General features: G+C 42.7%; 2 protein-coding genes across 2 annotated transcripts in view; both read left to right on the plus strand.

Moving 5' to 3' along the window:
• Window positions 1-35: 35 nt before the first annotated feature.
• LOC121468070 (kinesin-like protein KIF21A) lies at window positions 36-10,258 on the plus strand. The gene is made up of 4 exons (XM_041710922.2): window positions 36-469; window positions 4,139-4,309; window positions 7,159-7,358; window positions 9,100-10,258. Exons 2-4 carry the CDS (start codon window positions 4,139-4,141, stop codon window positions 9,191-9,193), a joined length of 465 nt encoding a protein of 154 aa, XP_041566856.2. The 5' UTR covers window positions 36-469; the 3' UTR covers window positions 9,194-10,258.
• Window positions 10,259-11,686: 1,428 nt separating this feature from the next.
• Window positions 11,687-18,586, plus strand: part of LOC105758559 (sucrase-isomaltase, intestinal-like) — a 60,973-nt gene continuing 54,073 nt past the window's right edge. The window contains exons 1-4 of the mRNA XM_072920003.1: window positions 11,687-11,842; window positions 14,561-14,795; window positions 15,242-15,344; window positions 15,432-15,577. Of these exons, the coding sequence (XP_072776104.1) occupies window positions 11,797-11,842; window positions 14,561-14,795; window positions 15,242-15,344; window positions 15,432-15,577 (530 nt within the window). The 5' untranslated portion in view covers window positions 11,687-11,796. The remainder of the gene's footprint in view (window positions 11,843-14,560; window positions 14,796-15,241; window positions 15,345-15,431; window positions 15,578-18,586) is intronic.

Raw genomic sequence — 18,586 nt, forward strand, 5'->3', positions numbered from 1 at the left:
TTAGTTTTAGATACATTTTATTATATTTAATTCAATATTGTAGTACAGTGTAATATGAGTACACTGTTGGGGATGGCAGCTTTCTTTACTTGTTCAGGCTAAGTCAGTATGGGCCACCAGTAAAGGGAACGCAAAACAATGTACATGCAGAGTTTTATCAGATGTTTAGTATTCATAATTGCCTTACAGCCTTTTCTACTCAGTGAAATAGATTTGTTTTTAGAGACTATATGAAGTGTGGCAAACAAACTGTAGAATTTGGGTTTTTTTCTTTTTTTTTCCCTTTTTTTCCTTCTCGACTCAGGTCTTCAGGCCAAGCTATGCCTGCTGATGTGTGTTCAGGAAGTACTAACAGAACAGTTGCTATCCCAGCTGGAGAGAACCAGATCATCCAAATTGCACTAAATCCAACTGGCATATTCCTCTATGCAGCTGCTGGAAACTCAGTGAGGATGTGGGACCTGAAAAGGTACTGAACACCAGTCAAAGAGAATGTTCTTTAGGTGGTTAGGTGTGCATAGGCAGCAAAGTTGTGCATATGAAACAGTCAGTTTCTTCTATATGGTAGTGTCCATACCTGGGCAAAATATGGTATCAGTTACAGATCAGCTAATCAATCTGTGGTGGTTACTGAGATAGTAATTTTCTCATGTGTTAAGGTTGTTAAGGTTGTGGTGAATCATTTCAGTAAAAATGACAGGAAAAACAGAAGGTTTCATTGTAAGGTGAGAATAGGAATCCTGACTAGTAATTGTTGATGAGATGAGGGAAGTCAATGGAAGTAATGAAGAATTGTCTCCAGAATTGTCAAGCCACTTTAGATATTATAAATGATCTCTATGAGCAGCTGTCTATGAATTCTCAATGCTTCTGTTCAGCCCAGAAAATTAGATTATGTGGAGACCTCATAACTTTCTAGTATCAGAAAGGGGCTTACAGGGAAGCCAGACAGGGACTCTCATCAGGAACTGTAGTGACAAACAAGGAGTAATGAGTACAGATGGAAAAAGGGGAAATTTAGGTTATGATATTAACATGAAATTTTTCACTGTGAAGGTGGTGAGATACTGAAACAGGTTGCCCAGTGAGGTTGTGGATGCTGCAATACTGGCAGTATTCAAAGCCAGGCTGGATAAGGCCTTGAGCAGCTTGGTATAGTGGGAGGCGTCCCTCCTACCAAAGAGGGGTTGGGACTACATGATCATTGAGGTCCATTTTAACCCCTTAACAATCTGTGGTTCTCTGCATGGCTGTTGGGCTACTGAGGCGCTGCGGTCCTGTGGCCTCTCTGGCACGCCACAGGGTCAGGTCCGCAGGCACCTGATGGTTGTAGAAATGATGAGCTTCCACCAAAGGCGGGTGATTCACGAGTGGCTTTATTCCGGAGGGTTCAGGAGAGGTAAGGTGAGGTGGGTGATGAAGGGAAGCAACCGCTCCAAAAGACGACCAGCTCTGAGAGCCCCAAACTAGGGGCGGGGCGGGGTTTATAACTGCAACTGGGAAGGAGGGTCAGGGTGCGAAACAACCAACGAGGTGAGGGCTTGAGGGTGGAGTCAGGGAAGAGCGACAGGGCAACAGCCAACCGGGATAGAGGGAAGGAGTGGCTTGGGGGGAGAACCAATGGGGATACAGAGAACTTAGAACTTTCCAGAACTGGGGGAAGGAGTACATAATGACAGACAGGAACAAGGGGACAGGATAACAAAAGATTGACAACCGGGGGAGGCGGGAAACTAAATGTCAGTTGCCTCCCAAGGGAAAGCAGGGGGGCCATCAGCCACACCCCCTCCCACATCTCCCCCGTCTTTATTAATTAAAAAGGCATCCCCTAACGTTTTAATCAGAGTCCTCTTAAAGATAGCTAAAGTGATAAAAATGAGGAGGATAATTACAAAAATCCACATGAGTCCTCTGAGAATGCAGGCTGCCCACCCGGGGACACCCCAATGCGAGAAAAATTTGTTCACTGGGTCCACAGCCGAAGTCTCAGTTTTTAGATCTTGGATTTGTGTCTGGATCCGCTTGATGTTGGCTTGTATGGATGTGCTTCTGGACGATAGGTTGAAGCAGCACAGTCCATCGAAATCCTCGCAGCTGTGGCCATGGGCTAGGAGTAGAAAGTCTATAGCCGCTCGGTTTTGTAGAGTGGCATGCCTGGTGGTTTGCTCGTCTGCCAGGAGGTTGGAGAGGGCGGCAGACGTGGCATTGGCATTCTTGCTAATCCAGCACTCCAGGTGAGAAAGCTCACCGAGGGACTTAGCTGCTGCATAACAAGGTAGAAAAATGGATGCAGCAACCCTCTTTGTTTTGCCCCAGTTGTAAATTTCGGAATCACAATTTTCGTCTAATTGGTTGTAGGATCTTTTTGTACGTGACAATTGTCTTTCCTTTTTCCAATCGAGATTTTGGGTCCTGTTCGGAGTGAGGGTAGCAAGTTTGCCAAGGCTGCATGGGCCTCCCTGGAGCCGGGATGGAATTCCCGACCATACTCTGTCCCCACAGATAAGAAACATCCCCCTGGGCAACACCTTAGGACGAGTGGAGGAGACCAAAATGACCTGGCTGGTGTAATTGCACCAGGTCTGACTGTTATATTTTTTATTGAGAGGTGTCACATCTTTCCTGTAAATATTCTTGGCCAAGGCAATCCCATGCCAATTTTGACTTGGCCTCCTATAATAAAATTTGATACAATATTGTGCGTTAGAGGACCCCAGCAAGTCCAATTCTTGGGGTTCCTCTTTGCTGTTGGGCAGAATTTTGGTCCACTCGTCCCAAGTGTCGACCGGGTTAGGTCTCTTATCCGTGGTTCGGAGCAGGTCGGAATTGGACACGGGCCAATCATCAGCTACCAGGGGGACCCCCACCAGGCATGTGGACAGTGGGTTGTTCACATTGCCCATGGCCAAACATAGATTTTCCTGCTGCAAGGACCTCACAAGCGTGACCCAGACGTTTTCCTTCGGCTGCTGGACAATCCAGCCGTCCGCCGCTTGCAGCCACAGGATGACGACCGCAGCGACGGCCAGCTGGGCGCAGTGGGGCATCTTCAGATGTTCATTCCGGATAGGTGTCATGTGGGCAGCCATCCACATTCTAAAGGAATGAAAGAAATGTAAATAACAGAAAGAGTTTAGTTCCCTCCCCTCCCAGGCTACCAGGTCTGGTGACAGATACTGTCATGCCACAGGATACTACTGTCTTGTCTACTAAGTCAGTAATACTAGTCATCTATAGGAACCTGATTTTTCTGGTTTGTCATTGAATTTTTTGTTCCAATTGGAACGGATGCATGTTAATTGAATGCGGTAATTTATTTAAAAATATTTTTAGCTCAGAAGGTATTATTTTACACTACCAAGCTCTCCCTTTTCTACTGTCAAGCTTATTCATTCTAAAAGGCCAATAAAGAGCAAATAATAGAGAATAAAATTTGACATTTGCTTATGAAACAGAGCTGCTGGTTTTAAGAGTTACAGCTCATCTGTTCTTTCAGCTCAGTCTCACTGGGTGAGTTCTGGTTCCGTACAATGCAAAATGAATGCTGCTTACACTGCAGCTCTAGCAACAAAGACGTAATGGCATTGATTTTGCCTTAAATTGTCAAAAAAACCTTTCTTAAAGAGCTTCTTCTAACACCCCATTCTTGGAGCACAGGCAAGGAGAGAGGTGTGTCTAATCCATGAAAAGCATCAGTGTGTAATAGTATGTAACTGTTACCAAAACAACTTGTCCAGAAAAACACATTAATCCTGTTTCTGAAGCTACTTACCTGTGCAATTATCCCAGAGTGAGTCATGTTTCCCAAACTCACCCATGAACTTTGTTTCTCTAGCCCATCACACAGGGTATATATGGGCCCTTCCTGTGAAGCTGCTGTGTATATGATACTCAAGTAGTAGTACTTCTTCCCAGAGCAGTCTTCTCTGAAGTCAGTGGAGTATTCCCACTTCAGGCAGGAGGTGGAAGAGGAGAAAGGCGTGGTTCTGGTAGATAAATTCTGTCAAATATACATCATGATACTGTGGCCTGTAATAAGACTGTAATAAGTGTTTTCCCTAAAGATATTTGCTGCATGACTTTCAAGCAGATTAGATGGCAGAATATTTCATATAACATATTTCATTATTTATTTTAGATGTTTGATGTGACTGAAGGGGCTCTTGGAAGCGTAAGTCCTACACACAATTTTGAACCTCCTCATTATGATGGCATTGAAGCACTTGCTATTATGGGAGATAACCTTTTTAGTGGATCGAGAGATAATGGAATTAAGAAATGGGATTTGTCTCAAAAAGACCTTCTTCAGGTAATGAAAGAAATAATGCAGCTGCTGTGACAGTCACGCTGTAGAACTGTTTTCAGGCTGTTTAAATGTTCAGGTTCATACAATGACTATTCACATAGACACTGGTGTTTTTAATAGGGAAGGCATAGAGCACTGACTACGAAAGCAATCAGTAATGTACTTGATCTTTACATGCAGTTGCTTTTCTCTTGTGTGCATGTAGTATCAGGAAATTCTGATGAAGTGGTTATCCTGTTTTAGCTCTGAGTACATGGAGTTGTTTTTCTGCTTCAGAATAAAAGCAGCATTTGCCTCATTTGTGACTGGAATCATTGAATACTTGTCTTTGACAAGTTAGTAAATTTTGGATTGGGAACTCATTAATGAGAAACAATACTTTAGATCAGGCTACAGAATGTTTTCTTGTGATGAGATTTTACAGCCTGTCTCACTCCATCCAGTCTTAGACCTTAGATCATCTCCTTATACAGTGCACGTGTGATGTTATGTATACAACACACTTAAAACAACACTTGCTGTCAGAACACATTTGCTGTATGTTTTTCCTTACGTAAAAAGGAAAAAAAGGGAGTGGGTGTAAAAGGACCTCAAATCTGGGGAATTTGCAATCTGTGTGGCATGAAGAACTTTGCTTTTTGCCTACCTGCTATAAGCTGTTATTTTCTTCTAGGTCTTATAAGAGGTTCTTGAGGTATAGTTGTGATTATTTAACTTGAGACTGAGTGAAAACTGGAAGGCAGAAAAAGAAATACCAGAAGAGTGTGCTGTTTTTGCAGTAATTTTTAGGGAATGGAGGAGCGTGCATTTAATATGCAGACTGATAGCAAGAAAAGAAATAGAATTTTAAAGTATTGGGACATGAGAAAATAATGGACTGGCTACTTTAAAAAGACAATTTCTATATAGGCATACTTAGTATTACATAAATACATTAACTTTCTTGACCTTCATTCAAAATCATCCACTTCAGTGCCATTTCCTTTTCAGAATAGTACGAAGACTTCACAGGTAAAATAAGGATTCATAAATTTAGCATCTTACAGAATATCTTCACTTGGCCGTATTGGGACATCTGCCCTCACATCTGTCTGTCCAGAAAAATGTGCTAAGCAGCTTGTACCAAAACCACAGGCACTGGAAAGATTTTGTATTCTCAGAATGACTTCATTAAAGTTGTAAGGAAAGTCTTTACTCTTGCATTTTAGGCTCATTAAAATATAATGCAGTATGCATTTTTGCTATTGCAATTAATTTAACATCAGAAAGAGTACAGGATCGGGGTGAATAAGTATGTAAACTGGACTAGTTATATCACTTTCCTTGCTTTCCTTTTGGTATATATATGTGCATTTCATAATTTCTCTACTTCCCCTGTTTGTTTAAAAAGTAGAACTTGATAAGAATACTCTCATACTTGCTTCTTTCTTTTTATTTCTATTTCGATAAAATGCTGTATGTTTTTCAAGGAGGTGAGACTGAAGCATTTGACAGAATAGAAATAATTTTTATTCATTGTCCTTTTAAGGGAATGAGAAATGGTGTTGCTTTGCTAATCATGTGATAATTCAGAGTTGGAGGGCCCACTGGAGGTTACACAATGTAAAGTTGTCTTGCTGGTCCAAGCAAGGCCAGCTTTGTAGTTAGGTCTGGTTTCTCAAGGCCTTGCCCAGTTGAGTTTTCAAAACCTCCAAGGTCGCAGATTGAACAGCTGCTCTCCTTAATCTACCCAGCAACCAAAACCTGAAACAGAGCCGGGCTGCTTTACAGCAGAAAGGCTAATGTTGCATCAGAGGTTCTGGTTTGGCATACACGTGTTCATCAGGTCTGATCCTCTGTATTTGATGAAAATCCCTTAGCAAGCATGCTATTCAAAAGAATTTGGCGATCAGCTGCTCCACTTGGGGTTGCACATCCCAAGTTAAAAACCCTGCTGTGACAAAATTGGGACTTCTAAGAACCATGGCCATCCCACCCCCTGCCACTCCCAGTTTCATGAAGTGCTGCAGAATCAGACTACCAGTGCTGTGGTAGCTGTGCATCTTATAAATGAAACACCAAGGTGATCCTAGAAAGCTGAATGTACTCCATTATGAGCAATGCAGCGCAGCAAAGCAATTCTTACCAAACTGAACTAGAGAAAAGCCACATTTGGTATCCCCAAAAGACAGCAAATTTTGGCTATTATTTCCCCATGTTTTTATTTTCCCCCGTGTATTTATTTGAGAGAACAAATAAATGTCTTTAAATAAACTTGAGAATAACAAAAGGATGTTGTTCTCAGCTGGTCTGTGCAGCATTTTGCTTTCTGAATGAGAACTAAAGTGTTAGTGCCCTTCCTCAATAAAGAATTAATGTGTTTCTGTGAACTGCAACATCACAAAATCAATTTATAATGTGTAGTGGGAAAAAAAAAAAAGAAGGCAAACACAGAAACAGCTTCTGTCTTCCTGGTGTATTTTTGTGCAGTATTTTGGATTTTCTTTTTATATGTTTTATAGCAGTTATAGAGACTTGAAACATATACAGAGACCATATGTTCAAAAATGCATTCAAATATGCATTTGAAAGCATGCAGACTTTATATTATCCTAAACTGATTTCTGTTCCACATTAGGTCAATTGTGCATATTAGATCTTTTCTTTTATTGCAGTATTTTTTCACAAAAAAAAACACTCTTGGAAGTTAGCATTCTCCTTGCTCTAAAGGTGCAGAAGCCACCCAGAGCCAGGTAGCAAAACTGCTGCAAGACAAGGAATCAGGCTTACAACTTGGGCTTTTCCCACTTCTGTGCTTGTTCCTCTGGAATTTTGTGCAGCCCTGTGAGACTTGTCTGCCTTCTCTCTTTCAGCAAGTCCCTAATGCTCACAAGGACTGGGTTTGTGCTCTTGGCCTGGTGCCCGGTGTGCCGGTTCTGCTCAGCGGCTGCAGGGGAGGCACCCTCAAGCTCTGGAACGTGGATACCTTTGCCCCCATTGGGGAGATGAAGGGACATGACAGCCCTATAAATGCCATCTGCACCAACTCCAGCCAGATTTTTACAGCAGCAGAGTGAGTTCTTCTCCATGAATCTTTCTATTCTGTGTCCCCTGCTAGAATTCTGTCCATGTGTGTAGGACATGTGTAACTCACTTCATAGAAAGCATCAGGAGACCTTGTCCACTCCATGCCCTTCAGTCCTAATATCTACCACAGCCATCCCAAAGTGGGGTGCTTGCACCCCAGAGGATGCACAACATGACCCAGTGGGGTGCTGGAATAAATTATTAGAATCCAGTGGTTTGTGTATACAATTAATAAATATACACAGCAGTGTGGGCTTAAAAAAATTTTAGTGGTAGGGGGTGCATGATCAAAACAATTTGGAGACCGCTGATCCTACAGGATGTCAGGGAGAATTTGGCAGTACTTGAGAACTTTATAAGCTTATCTCTACAGCTGAACTCTTTCCTGCCAGGACTCTTTCCTTACCTGTGCAAATTCTCCCGAAAGCCATGGCACATGGCTGTTTGTTTGTGGTTGGTTTGTTTTTAAGTGCTGGCATACAGCAGAAGCTTTGCAAGCCATCCTACTGTCCTGTAAACACCTTGATTTGAATATTTGTCTGCTCAGTAAAAGTGAGCAAAGTGAGGGACTGAAATCTCAGGGGAAATGACCAAGAAAAGTACTTTGTTATGGAGAATATCCAGGGAACGGCAACAGGGCCTCTTTGTGGTATAGTCTGAGCACAGGAACTGTGAAAGCTGACGTGTTACATTCTTGTGCCAATTGTGGAAGCTTCTGGCCTTCTGAATTACAAAGAGGTCTTTCTGAATCATAGCAGGATTTCAAAGTTGCCAAGTTTTCATATTTGGTGGTCAGGTTTTATGTTTGAGCACTAATAGGTAGGGGTAGAGATGTCAAAACTTCTGTCTCTGTTTGCCTAAAAATTATGAATCCATTTAGAACATACAAGCATCTGAAATTCATTATTTTTTGTAAGAAAATAATTTTAGTCTTTTGGTGTTTCTAGCAGTGGGCTTAAAAAAATTTAGATGGTTCCTAACAATTTACAGTGGAATGAAGGCACAAGTCAGAAAATACTTTTAACTGTCACAAAGTCTGCTCTGTCTGCTGGTTTCTTTTGAGGGGGTTGTGAGGAACACAGGAAACAATGTTGGCTAGGCACTCAAGTTAATGAGAAATTCATAACTTCCCTTTCATGGAATAAATTGATATTTAACAAGACTAACTCTTTATTTTACTTCTAAATTATAAAAGAGTTTTCTAACACATTTTAGGTGTTATTTTATTTACACATAATTTAAAATTGTGTAAATAATGATTTTTTTCCAAAAGTAAGAACCAGCTCGCTATCTAGCACCTTGCAAATGGGTTTAGGTTTGTTGAGTATTTTTTGTTGGAGAGCTGGGGCTTCATATTGTCTTGTGGTTTTGTGCTTGTTATACTTTTTTTATTTTTTACTTTTTCTTATGATAGACAGACACCTCTTTCCTTAAGCATAAAGTCTTCATACATTCTTAGATGGCTAAAGGTCATAGCCAGTGCTGTGATAAGGTTAGGGAGTCTTCAGTGTTGTACATGTTAAATTACGAAGTCTCATGGTGGTGGAGACTCCCTGCATGTCCAGTAGAGCTGTTATTTTGCCAACAATACCTTCTGTTATTTTGCCAACAATACTTCTGAAAAAGACACTCAAGCTTTTAAGGAAGCATCCCCTGCCCCCCCTTGGCCCTCTCTCCCTCCCCAGTGTTATCACAGTGCTCTAATACTGCTCTGTTTTGGTTTTCAGTGATCGCACTGTGAGGATCTGGAAAGCTCGAAATACAATAGATGGACAGATCTCAGATACAGGAGATGCAAGTGAAGATCTTGCCAGTAATTGAAATTACAGGGGATTAAGGAATACATTGATCAATTTGAGGTGCACTGTATGCAGTTTTCTGCATGTCTATTAGTTAATCACTGCTGACTGGAATGGACTGAAAATGTGTGAACTCTTCACTATACCTGCTGTCCTTAAAATATGTACTGTATTTACTGACCTCTTGGTAACATGCTTGAGTCTCAACAGCCACATGTATCTCTATCTATTATGGCTGAATTTGTGTGCATATGTAATACTTGCAGTTTAAATTAACTGGAATTCAGTCTTCTCTAATGACCATCTCAAAATAATAATCTGAAATATATAACAAAAGTGCTCTGCTGTATTTCACTCACAAGTATGATCAGCTGTTTTGCATTTTAGGGTAACAGGGGAAGGACCGTGTCCCAGGAATAAGCTTTTGATTATGAGAGACAGTTTTAAGATTTTAAAGGTCATTTACACTGTTGTTAGGAAAGTGGAGTGAATAATAGATGGGAAGAAGCTGTTAATGATACATCTACCTGACATGGCTGTATCCTGCTAACAGCAAATGCCATATGATTTGTGTGTTGATAGCATATAATCTGTGTTGACCAAAGTTGTGCAGCTGTGTATACTCTGTGCTCAGGACTAGAACTCAAGTGCTCACAAATGGCTGTGTTTTATTTGTGTTTTGCCTATGTTCTGCAATGACTAGATGTTCATAATGTCATGATAAATATATCTTAATCTATTTTTCTTACAGATTTCTTTCTGTCATCTCACATTTTCTTTTTTTAAGCAAATTCTTTCCTTTTAATCTAATTTTATATGCTGCTAAATGTATTTTAAATACACTGTTTTGCAAACCTTGGCAGTTACTTTGAGAACTGAACCACGTTTATTGGGAAAAGCTATGTAAATAGATGGTTGTATAAAGAAAATATCTTATCTTGTGCCTGTATGACTTTTAAAGCCCTTGGAACCTGGATATTGAGGGAGGATATATAATTTACCCAACTGCTCTGAATATTAATTTGTAAATTCTGTAAATTTTAAAATTTTAGCTTGTGTAGGTAACAAATAAAGATGTGAATGTCAACTTCTTTTTTGCCTTGTCCATCATACTTCCTTATAAAAAATTCACTTCCTTTGCAAAGGTGTTGAATATAAAAGCCATGATTTTACACAGTGTAGTAGAGTAGCTTGTTGAGTACTACAGCCCATACATCCCATTGTATCCCATGTCTGTCTTCTCCTTGGACATTATTTGTGTTTGTATAGTATTTAGGAACCCTAGGGGGATTCCCTCACACTTAATACAGTACAGAAATAAAATGGAGCAAGTGACTCCTGTTCCTAGGAGATGACCCTTCCCTTACCTTATTGCATATGGTGTGTCAAACAAGGAAAAGTGCTGATGCCTCTTACTGATCTTGGAGGAATTACTTCCTTCTCTGCTCAGCTTGAAAGGAGATGAAAATACTGCTTGCAATTTGAGGTTCCCAATGTATTCCAAGTTTTGATAGAAATGGATCATGAATTCTATATATTGTTAAAAAACAATGTATAAATTAGATAAAATAAGCAGCGGCACTACCATTTAGTGTTTGTCTATCACGCTTCTTTGCTACTCAAAGGCTATACACACAAATTATTTGGGACTATACGACAACCTTAAGCATAGTCCCGTGGAGAGTGGATTTACATGCAAGATTCACGAGAGGCTTTTTGTGCGTGGTGGGGGATCCCCGTTCCCCTTGGCCCAGCAGATGTATGCCGAGCTACACAAATGATACCAACAGCTTGGTGACCCCTGCTTTTGGGGCTGAAGACTCATGGCTGTGTGTGCAAGATTCATGTGAATATTGTGTATTGCAATGGCAGGAAAAAAACCCCTTGCAGACCTGGGAAAAGCTTCCCCCTGTCCAGCTGCTCACCACATGGGGCTGTGTGGCCCTGGCCTGAGCTGCAGATGTTCCTCTCCAGTGATACCTGGCAATGCATTTATTTTGTTTGGCTTATCTCCTGATAGGCACCAATGTTACATAATGTATTCATAAAAATACTTTGGTTTAATTTTTTTCCTTCCAGAAAGATATTCTACTTAAACCAAGTCTTACTATAGAACAAAGCTTTCACACTTTTGCTCTGAAAGTTCTTGCCATCAAGTAATTGGAAGAAAAATGTCATTTTGTAAAGGTCACAGTATCACTGTCTTGTTTTAATGTTTGTTTTTCTACAAATTTCATCTGTGCTGTAAACCCATCTATGTGACAAAAGCTAATATGAAATCAGAAAAAGGTAAGCACTGGACTCCCACTGTCTGAACATGTTTGTGACAAAAAAAACCAAAGTGGTTCCTGAAAAATTAATTTTCTAAGAAGTCATGGAAAAATCACGTTTTCCTCTCAAAGTTGGAATTCAGAAGCTGAACAAAGTGTGTGGAAAAATTAGACTGTATCTCACCTTATCTGCTTAGATACAGGCAAGGTCATGTGTTAGAAATAATCTCATCAATGATATGAATGCTGAGAACCTATTTGCAGTGCTTCTGATTGTGTATCAGAACAAGTGCTTGTCGTGCCCCTGCCCTGTATAAAAGGCTTCAGAGTGCCTGCAGTCCTGCCTCCTTCAGCCATGGCAAGGATGAGGAGCCTGTGGTTCTTGGCTGTTGTGCTCGCAGGTAAGAACACCACATTTACATTTTGTCCTGGGCTGCAAAAGCAAAATATAAATGTGCTGACGATAGAAGAGCTTTTAAAAGAGATGACTGTTTTCCATGTAAAAGGAGAGAACAGGCATGGCATTGACTCCACCTGAGGTGGACAGTGGGAGGACAGCAGAGCTGACTTGGTTAGAAATATGTCCCAGTCCTACAGTGTACTCAGCACTTGGGCACCAGCATTGTCAAAGGGGAATCAGTGGGATCATTCAGCTCCTGAAAGTTACCTATTACTTTGTTAGTTTTTTCTGTAATTTTTGCTCCAGCATACCAGACGTTAATTTGGTCCAGAGCATAATAAAGGGAGAATAAATATTATTTTGTTGCTAGAGGATGGAACCTCTGCAGCAAATGCCTTTGAAATGTACAGCTGAACCTAACTTGTAAATATGAATACTATTAAATTAAAAATGATGTGTTAGTACTTCAGTTACTTCCTTATGCCTAAATTTTAATCTAATTTTTCAAAATTAAAGTGAAGGTTTTTAAAAATCAATTAGGATTATTTTTCACCTGTATCTTTCCAACTGCCTTGCTTTAGCTTCTGTTCCCATGGAAATTATCATGGAAAAGCAGCAAGTAGCTATAGCTGTTGCTATATATTCAACTCTGCTTGTTTGGATTTCGTCTTCTTTGTATGTTTACAGACATGGGCTGTAAATACAGTGAAAATTATGGTTTTAATTTTTTTTTTTTTAAGTAGGGAAGGCAAATGGTATCTTCCCACTTGCTGCTATCACATTTGTACTACAAGACAATCCAGGAATAAGGGATGAACAAGGTTGCAGCCTTATTCAGCTGCTCACACCTACAAGTCCTTGTTTTTAAAATTTGCTGAAAATGTAAGGTTTGCATGGATGGGAGAAAAAATGGGAGAAATTTCTTGGCTCTTGCTGGGGGAATGTTTTTTCCTTTGAACTAGCTTTTTCATTCACAATATCGTTCATAAGAAGTATTCTGAAAGTATTTTACAATACAAATTAGTTCCTAAAAGTCTCCCATAAACCTATCCTGTGTAAAATGACACCACATGAATAATCTGCTGTAGTCTGTTCAGTCATAATTTTCTTGATTTCAGCAATGAAAACACTAATGCTGCATTTGACTATCACTAGAAAACACACCCCAGACCAAAATGAAATGTGATAGGTTTCATTTATTTTGTGCTCCTAGAAGAAATAATTGCAGGATTGCAGAAGGATGCTCATATTCCTATTATGCTTTGGATGAAAAAGAGAATAAAAATTTATAGTTTTTCTGTGTGATGTATCAGGAGGAGTGAATGCTGGACAGAGAGCAGTCAGCCTGTGGGACCTGACTCTCTGCCCCAGAAAACAGAGGTGGAAACCAATCCTACCTGCCCAGCAGCTGGCGAAGGTTAACAGCCAGATAATTCCTGTTAATTCCAGCCTCTAGAAGATGATAATGAGGCACTGTGGCAGTGAGCAGTGAGCTCTGATGAGCAGCCTGGGAGCATCAGACCTGAGTGTCAGATGTTCCTGTCTAAAAGGGACATGAGAGTTTACTCAAAAAAAATGTAGGTGGCACTCCTGCTTTTCTGTGTTCATATCCCCCACTTGGAAATCAATGCTGGCATTCCAGCATGATGGCATTCTCTAGCAAAAATCTACTATTTCATTCTGTAAATTTTCCCAGTACACATAATTACTGCTTGTGCACATCTGCTTGTAGAATTCTTTCTGTGGAGAAGCCCAGACTGCATCAGCAATCGTGTTTTAGGCTTTCAAGCACACAATAGTCCACATGGAAAAAAACAAAACCAAAAGCAGAGGTATTAGTCATTTTGTAGGAAAGGGCAATTAATGTTCAAGTAGATTTAATCTTGATGACATAAATGAACTTCAGAATAAGTATGCTGCCTGTGATATGCCTGCTCTCTCTGGGAATATTTACTAACAGCAGTTTGTGAGCACAGCAGGGACCTGGTCTTGTGATGCTCCTGCTCTTCGGAGGCTCTCAACCAGAGGGCTTGACTTGGAGCTGTAAAAAGGGAAAATTTAGCACCTTACTAACAGGTTTTTTTTTCATGATGATTCTGAGAATGATTAAGGTATGCCTTTTCTTTTACTGCTGGCATCTTCCCTTTACTCATAACCATACCTGTATTTACACAAATTACAAATACTATTGTAGATACAGTTGTCATATGATACAGAAAAGAAAGCTGATATGAACATATACTCACTATTTTTCTGCTGCTTGTCACAAATTTATATCTCTATCGATAGAAAACAGCTGTGTATAACATAAGGATACAGAAAATGTAACACTTTAATAGATAGCAGTCCTTACTGAAGAATGCCTCCTATTCTGCCAGCCTGCAGTGTTGCTCTCACGCCTCACCAGCAGCCTCATTACGCTGCTATTTAACTTTCTATGAGTATTTCAAGCAAGTCGTGCTTCAGCTGAGCACAGGCAGCTCTGAGTGCAGGATAATGCAGACCCACTGCCTGGGCTTGTAAAAGAAAGTGGTCGCTGCTCTTGTTCTGTTGTGAGCAGGCAGCTGCTCGGCCCTCACCTCAGTCCAAGGGATAATGGGTACTAGCCCTAAGATGGGGAGAAAGCACATCCAAAGAATAAACAGTAACTAGATTTGGCAGTGCTGTGGGGCTTTTCAGGGCTTTTCCCCTGCTGCTCTGACGGCTTTTCCCCTTGCAGCCCTGGGCGGGTGCCGGGGCTCGGAGCAGGCCGCGCAGTGCCCCGGCGCCGTGGCGGTGCAGAAGCGCATTGACTGCCACCCGCAGCCCGGCGCTTCCCGGGAGGCCTGCGAGGCGCGGGGCTGCGTCTGGTGCTCCGCCGGGGCGTCCAACGCGCCCTGGTGCTTCTTCCCTGAGGACAGTCCCTACGGCTACGCCCGCAGCGGCAGCGCCCAGCAGACGGACAAGGGCTGGAGGTGAGTGTGTGCGGCCCCTCGGGCACTGCCCCACGGCCGCCGCTGCCGCCCCGGGCACCCTCACGGAAACATCCCCTCAGCTGCTGCAGTGCACATGTGGCAGTGAGGGAAAGGGACACCTTTCCCTGTGCATATGCCATAGAACTGGGGCTTGAGCTCTCACCACACCTCAGGTGAGGAAACCAGGTGCAGGCACAGAGCGCTCCTTCCCACCCTGGGAGCTGTCTCCCGGCAAACCACGAGGTCTCCTTTCTTTGGTGGCCTTTGTTTTATCCCTTAACATCCAGGAGGGCCTAATCTGACCACAGGGATTATTTCTCTCAGTAAGTCAATGAATTCTTTTTAAAGAGCTGACACAGAGCAGCTGGGTGGTTCTCCTGGCCTGCCCCAGGGTGGTCTCAGGCAGTGATCACTCGTGGTGGGCACCAGCGTGTGTTTCCATGCAGAGTCACGCTGAACAAGCGCCAGGCCTTGTCCCTCTTTGGAAATGACATTTCCCCGATCGTCTTGGAAGTGGAGTTCCAGACAAAGGACAGACTCCGGTTCAGGGTGAGTATTTGGGGGGCTGGAATCATTTAGCCAAAGCAACACGTGCTAAGGAGTGAGCTGACCTGCCCCCTGCTTGCCTTGCTTTAGCTCTACGACCCCAACAAGCAGCGGTTTGAAGTCCCACTCAAGATCGATGGCCCCGGGGTTACCGCTGAAGAGGCCAACTATGAGGTGGAGTTCTCGGATGATTCCTCGCGCTTCAGGATCAAGAGGAAAAGCACTGGCACCGTGCTGTGAGTACTACACATGATTCATCTTGCTTTTTGTAAAAGTTAGGTGTGATGGGGTGAGCACCGCTTACACCCTGTTGCTTGGGTCTGTGGGACAAGGGGTCAAAAGATGTGGTGTAAATGCAGATTTATGCCTTGTCCCTGAAGGACTTCCATTTTAAACAGGGTTATGTGCCTGTATAACAGACAATTATCTATGTGTATGTATAAAAGTTTATTCAGTAAGTCAAAAAACTTCTGAGGCTACAATTCATGGCTTGGGATGCTGGTAAACTCAACTCATCAAAGCACTGAGCTAAGATTTCTGAAATTTGAGGTGTCAGGAACTAAGCACCAGATCTCCTGACACTCTTCAGCAGGCAGGTCTAAGAAGCTCCAAGCAATGGAGGCTGTCAGCCTTTAATTTCCACTGATGACAGTCAATGGCACTGGCTCTAGCTTTTCCCTCTGGAAAAATACCATTTGTTTTCTCAAGCTAGAACTGTAAATTTAACTTCAGCAAAAACTCCTCTCACTAACAAATGTCACCAGTTTCATAATTTTCCTTTTCCTTGGCTTCCATCAACACATCTCAAGTGCATAATGCTACTTAGAAAGAGAGTGCCAATCAAGGTGCATTCCTGCCAGCTGCTTTTGGGAATGCAGCAGTGAGCAATTTAAGGATGGCTTAACATGAGTGATGCAAATAAGACAGTACAGCCTCTAGAATGGTCTGCAGATGGAGCCATCATGCTGGGTTTTTAATGAGTTGACCATCCTTTTGAACTACAGTCTCATGGCATCTCTTGATACATGTCACAGTGAATTCTGCAAAGTCTTATTTATGCAGGCTGTTTTAAATGAATATATTATGCACTACTCTGATAACAAAAATAATTTAATTTCTCATTAGACTTAATAGCTCTGTGTAAACAGTGGGCTTTTGTTAAAGGCCCAGTTTTCTTCTTCTTTCTGGAAAGGCTTATTAATTGGAATGCTGATGTAAGTGGTGAATGCATAAAAAAAATGCCTGGCTTATGACCCATTCTCATTCAGCTGTCCTCACCTTCACCCAGACCCCAAGGGTTTAGCCTGGGTTGATCAAACTTGAGATGTCCCAGCTAAGGGAAGGGGCCTGCCATGGGGCAGACACAGGGTCTGCCAAAGGCACAACTCCAGTGACAGGCAGAGGAACACAAGTCAGTCCCCACTGAGACGGTTTCCAGGAGGGCACATTCAGTGCCCTGTTGTGGGCCTGGGGAAGCCTCTTCCATTTCCCTCCATCTCTTTGTGCACCAAGGCCCGTGCCCAGCAGCAGCAGAGGTGTGGGCTGCAGCAGTGCTGTGCTGCAGAGCCCAGGGAGGCAGAGGGCAGCCTTGGTTTGCAGCACTGGCACAGCATCAGCAGGGATGCTCTGCTCTCCAGCATCCCCGTGGGAAATTGTACACTGCCTCCAGGCAGGTAAAGGAGTGCTCCTAAAACCTAACCAAGCCCAAAAAGAGGAAATTGTGGATGAATATAACACACAAATAATACACTTCTATCCTGCGAGCAATGGCAAGGCTGCTCCCAAAATATTGTCACCAGCAGAGACATAGGATTTTGTGTACAGAGGGAAGTCATATGTTCCTTGGAACTCTTGTTTCGTGTGAAATGGCACAGCCAGTACTGTAGTCTAAAGGATCCTGTCAGGGAGCCATTCCTGTCACAGCTGAATAATATTTAGTTTAGTTGTATTCCCTGTGTGAGGAGCAAAAATGCTTCCCCTTCATTTGTTTGCCTGTCCATTCTGTCAGAGTGAGGAAATGCAGGTACTCAGAGATAGCTCCACAGCCTGTCTTAGAGGGATTTGCAATCTCCTTAGCTACCAAAAGAGCTGTGCAGATGGAATCTTTCAAAACAGGAAAGCAGGTTATATATTCTGGCCTAAAATCTATGGTTGGCTGCATTTACTTTACTGGGAAGAATGAGCCCTCAGCAATCAGCATTATAGGAACATTCCCATCAGTGGCTGCACTTGACTGGCTGGGTCCAGGGTGCACCGGTGGCATCTGGCAGGTGAAGTAGATTTTCATGTTAGTTCAGCCTGCACAAAGGCAGGTTTGAATGCTAAAACTGAAATCTTTTCCTGTGGGCTTCCTTCAGAAGTGGGAGCAGCTGCTCCAGGGCACCCGGGCACCAAGCTGCACAGCTGGTGGTGTCTGTGCCTGGGCCAGGTTAGGGCAGGTTGTGTGGGGGAGTGTCCCTGAGAACCAGGCAAGTGCCTGACACCTGGAGGCACTTTAGCCTCCTATTTTGAGATGTGAACAGCCATGGCCTTACTATCTCAATTAAGAGCTGAATCAATTGTTGATTTCCATATGCACACAAACACTGCTCAGAACAGTTGATGTGGGCAAATAAAACCTCTTCAACAGCTGCTGTAGTTGCACTCCCCAGGTGTGGGTGGATAATAACTTGTGTCAGCAGCAAACCAGGTCACGGTTCTCTTCTGGACCTTTTAAATATCTCTGAGGAAAACTTTCCCATAGTAAAGCAATCCCAGATCCTCAGAAATCTGTTTTTCCTTATGCTTCTTATCCCTTGCTAGCAGAGCCATGCTGCTGATGACCTACCTCCCAAGAAAGCCTTAATTCCTTTCTCATGCCCAGCATGCCCTGGCACAGCTGACAGTCCACCTGGGAAGGAAGCAGCCTGTCCCAAGCAGAAACACAGTGTAGTTTGGTTGCTGTTTCAAAGCCCACACCTGTATTTCCCTACCCTCATTTCCGAGCTGCAGCCTGTCCTGCCATCCGTGTCTTTGTGCTGGGAAGCAGTGGGGTGTCAGGCTCCTGCCTGTCTGCTTGATAGAAAACCCCATCCCTGCTCTGGCACTCCTGTGCAGAAAGCCTCCTCCTTGTGAGGAATGATTTCATTCCACTTGGAAATGCTGCAGGGGAGAGGCAGAGGAGGCTTTGCATGTGCTTTACGGGCGTTTCTCATGCTCACTGCATACAGGGAGACGTAGCTGAGCTACCCAAGGAGGGCAGGACA

The sequence above is a fragment of the Taeniopygia guttata genome, chromosome 1A, assembly GCF_048771995.1.
Source record: "Taeniopygia guttata chromosome 1A, bTaeGut7.mat, whole genome shotgun sequence".
NCBI lineage: Eukaryota > Metazoa > Chordata > Aves > Passeriformes > Estrildidae > Taeniopygia > Taeniopygia guttata.

Excerpts from the sequence above, each read along its gene's own strand:
- LOC121468070 (XM_041710922.2), top strand. The coding sequence starts at position 4,139 with ATGTTTGATGTGACTGAAGGGGCTCTTGGAAGCGTAAGTCCTACACAC. Across the intron at positions 4,310-7,158 it reads CTCAAAAAGACCTTCTTCAG|CAAGTCCCTAATGCTCACAA; the intron begins GTAATGAAAGAA and ends TCTCTCTTTCAG. Across the intron at positions 7,359-9,099 it reads CAGATTTTTACAGCAGCAGA|TGATCGCACTGTGAGGATCT; the intron begins GTGAGTTCTTCT and ends TTTGGTTTTCAG.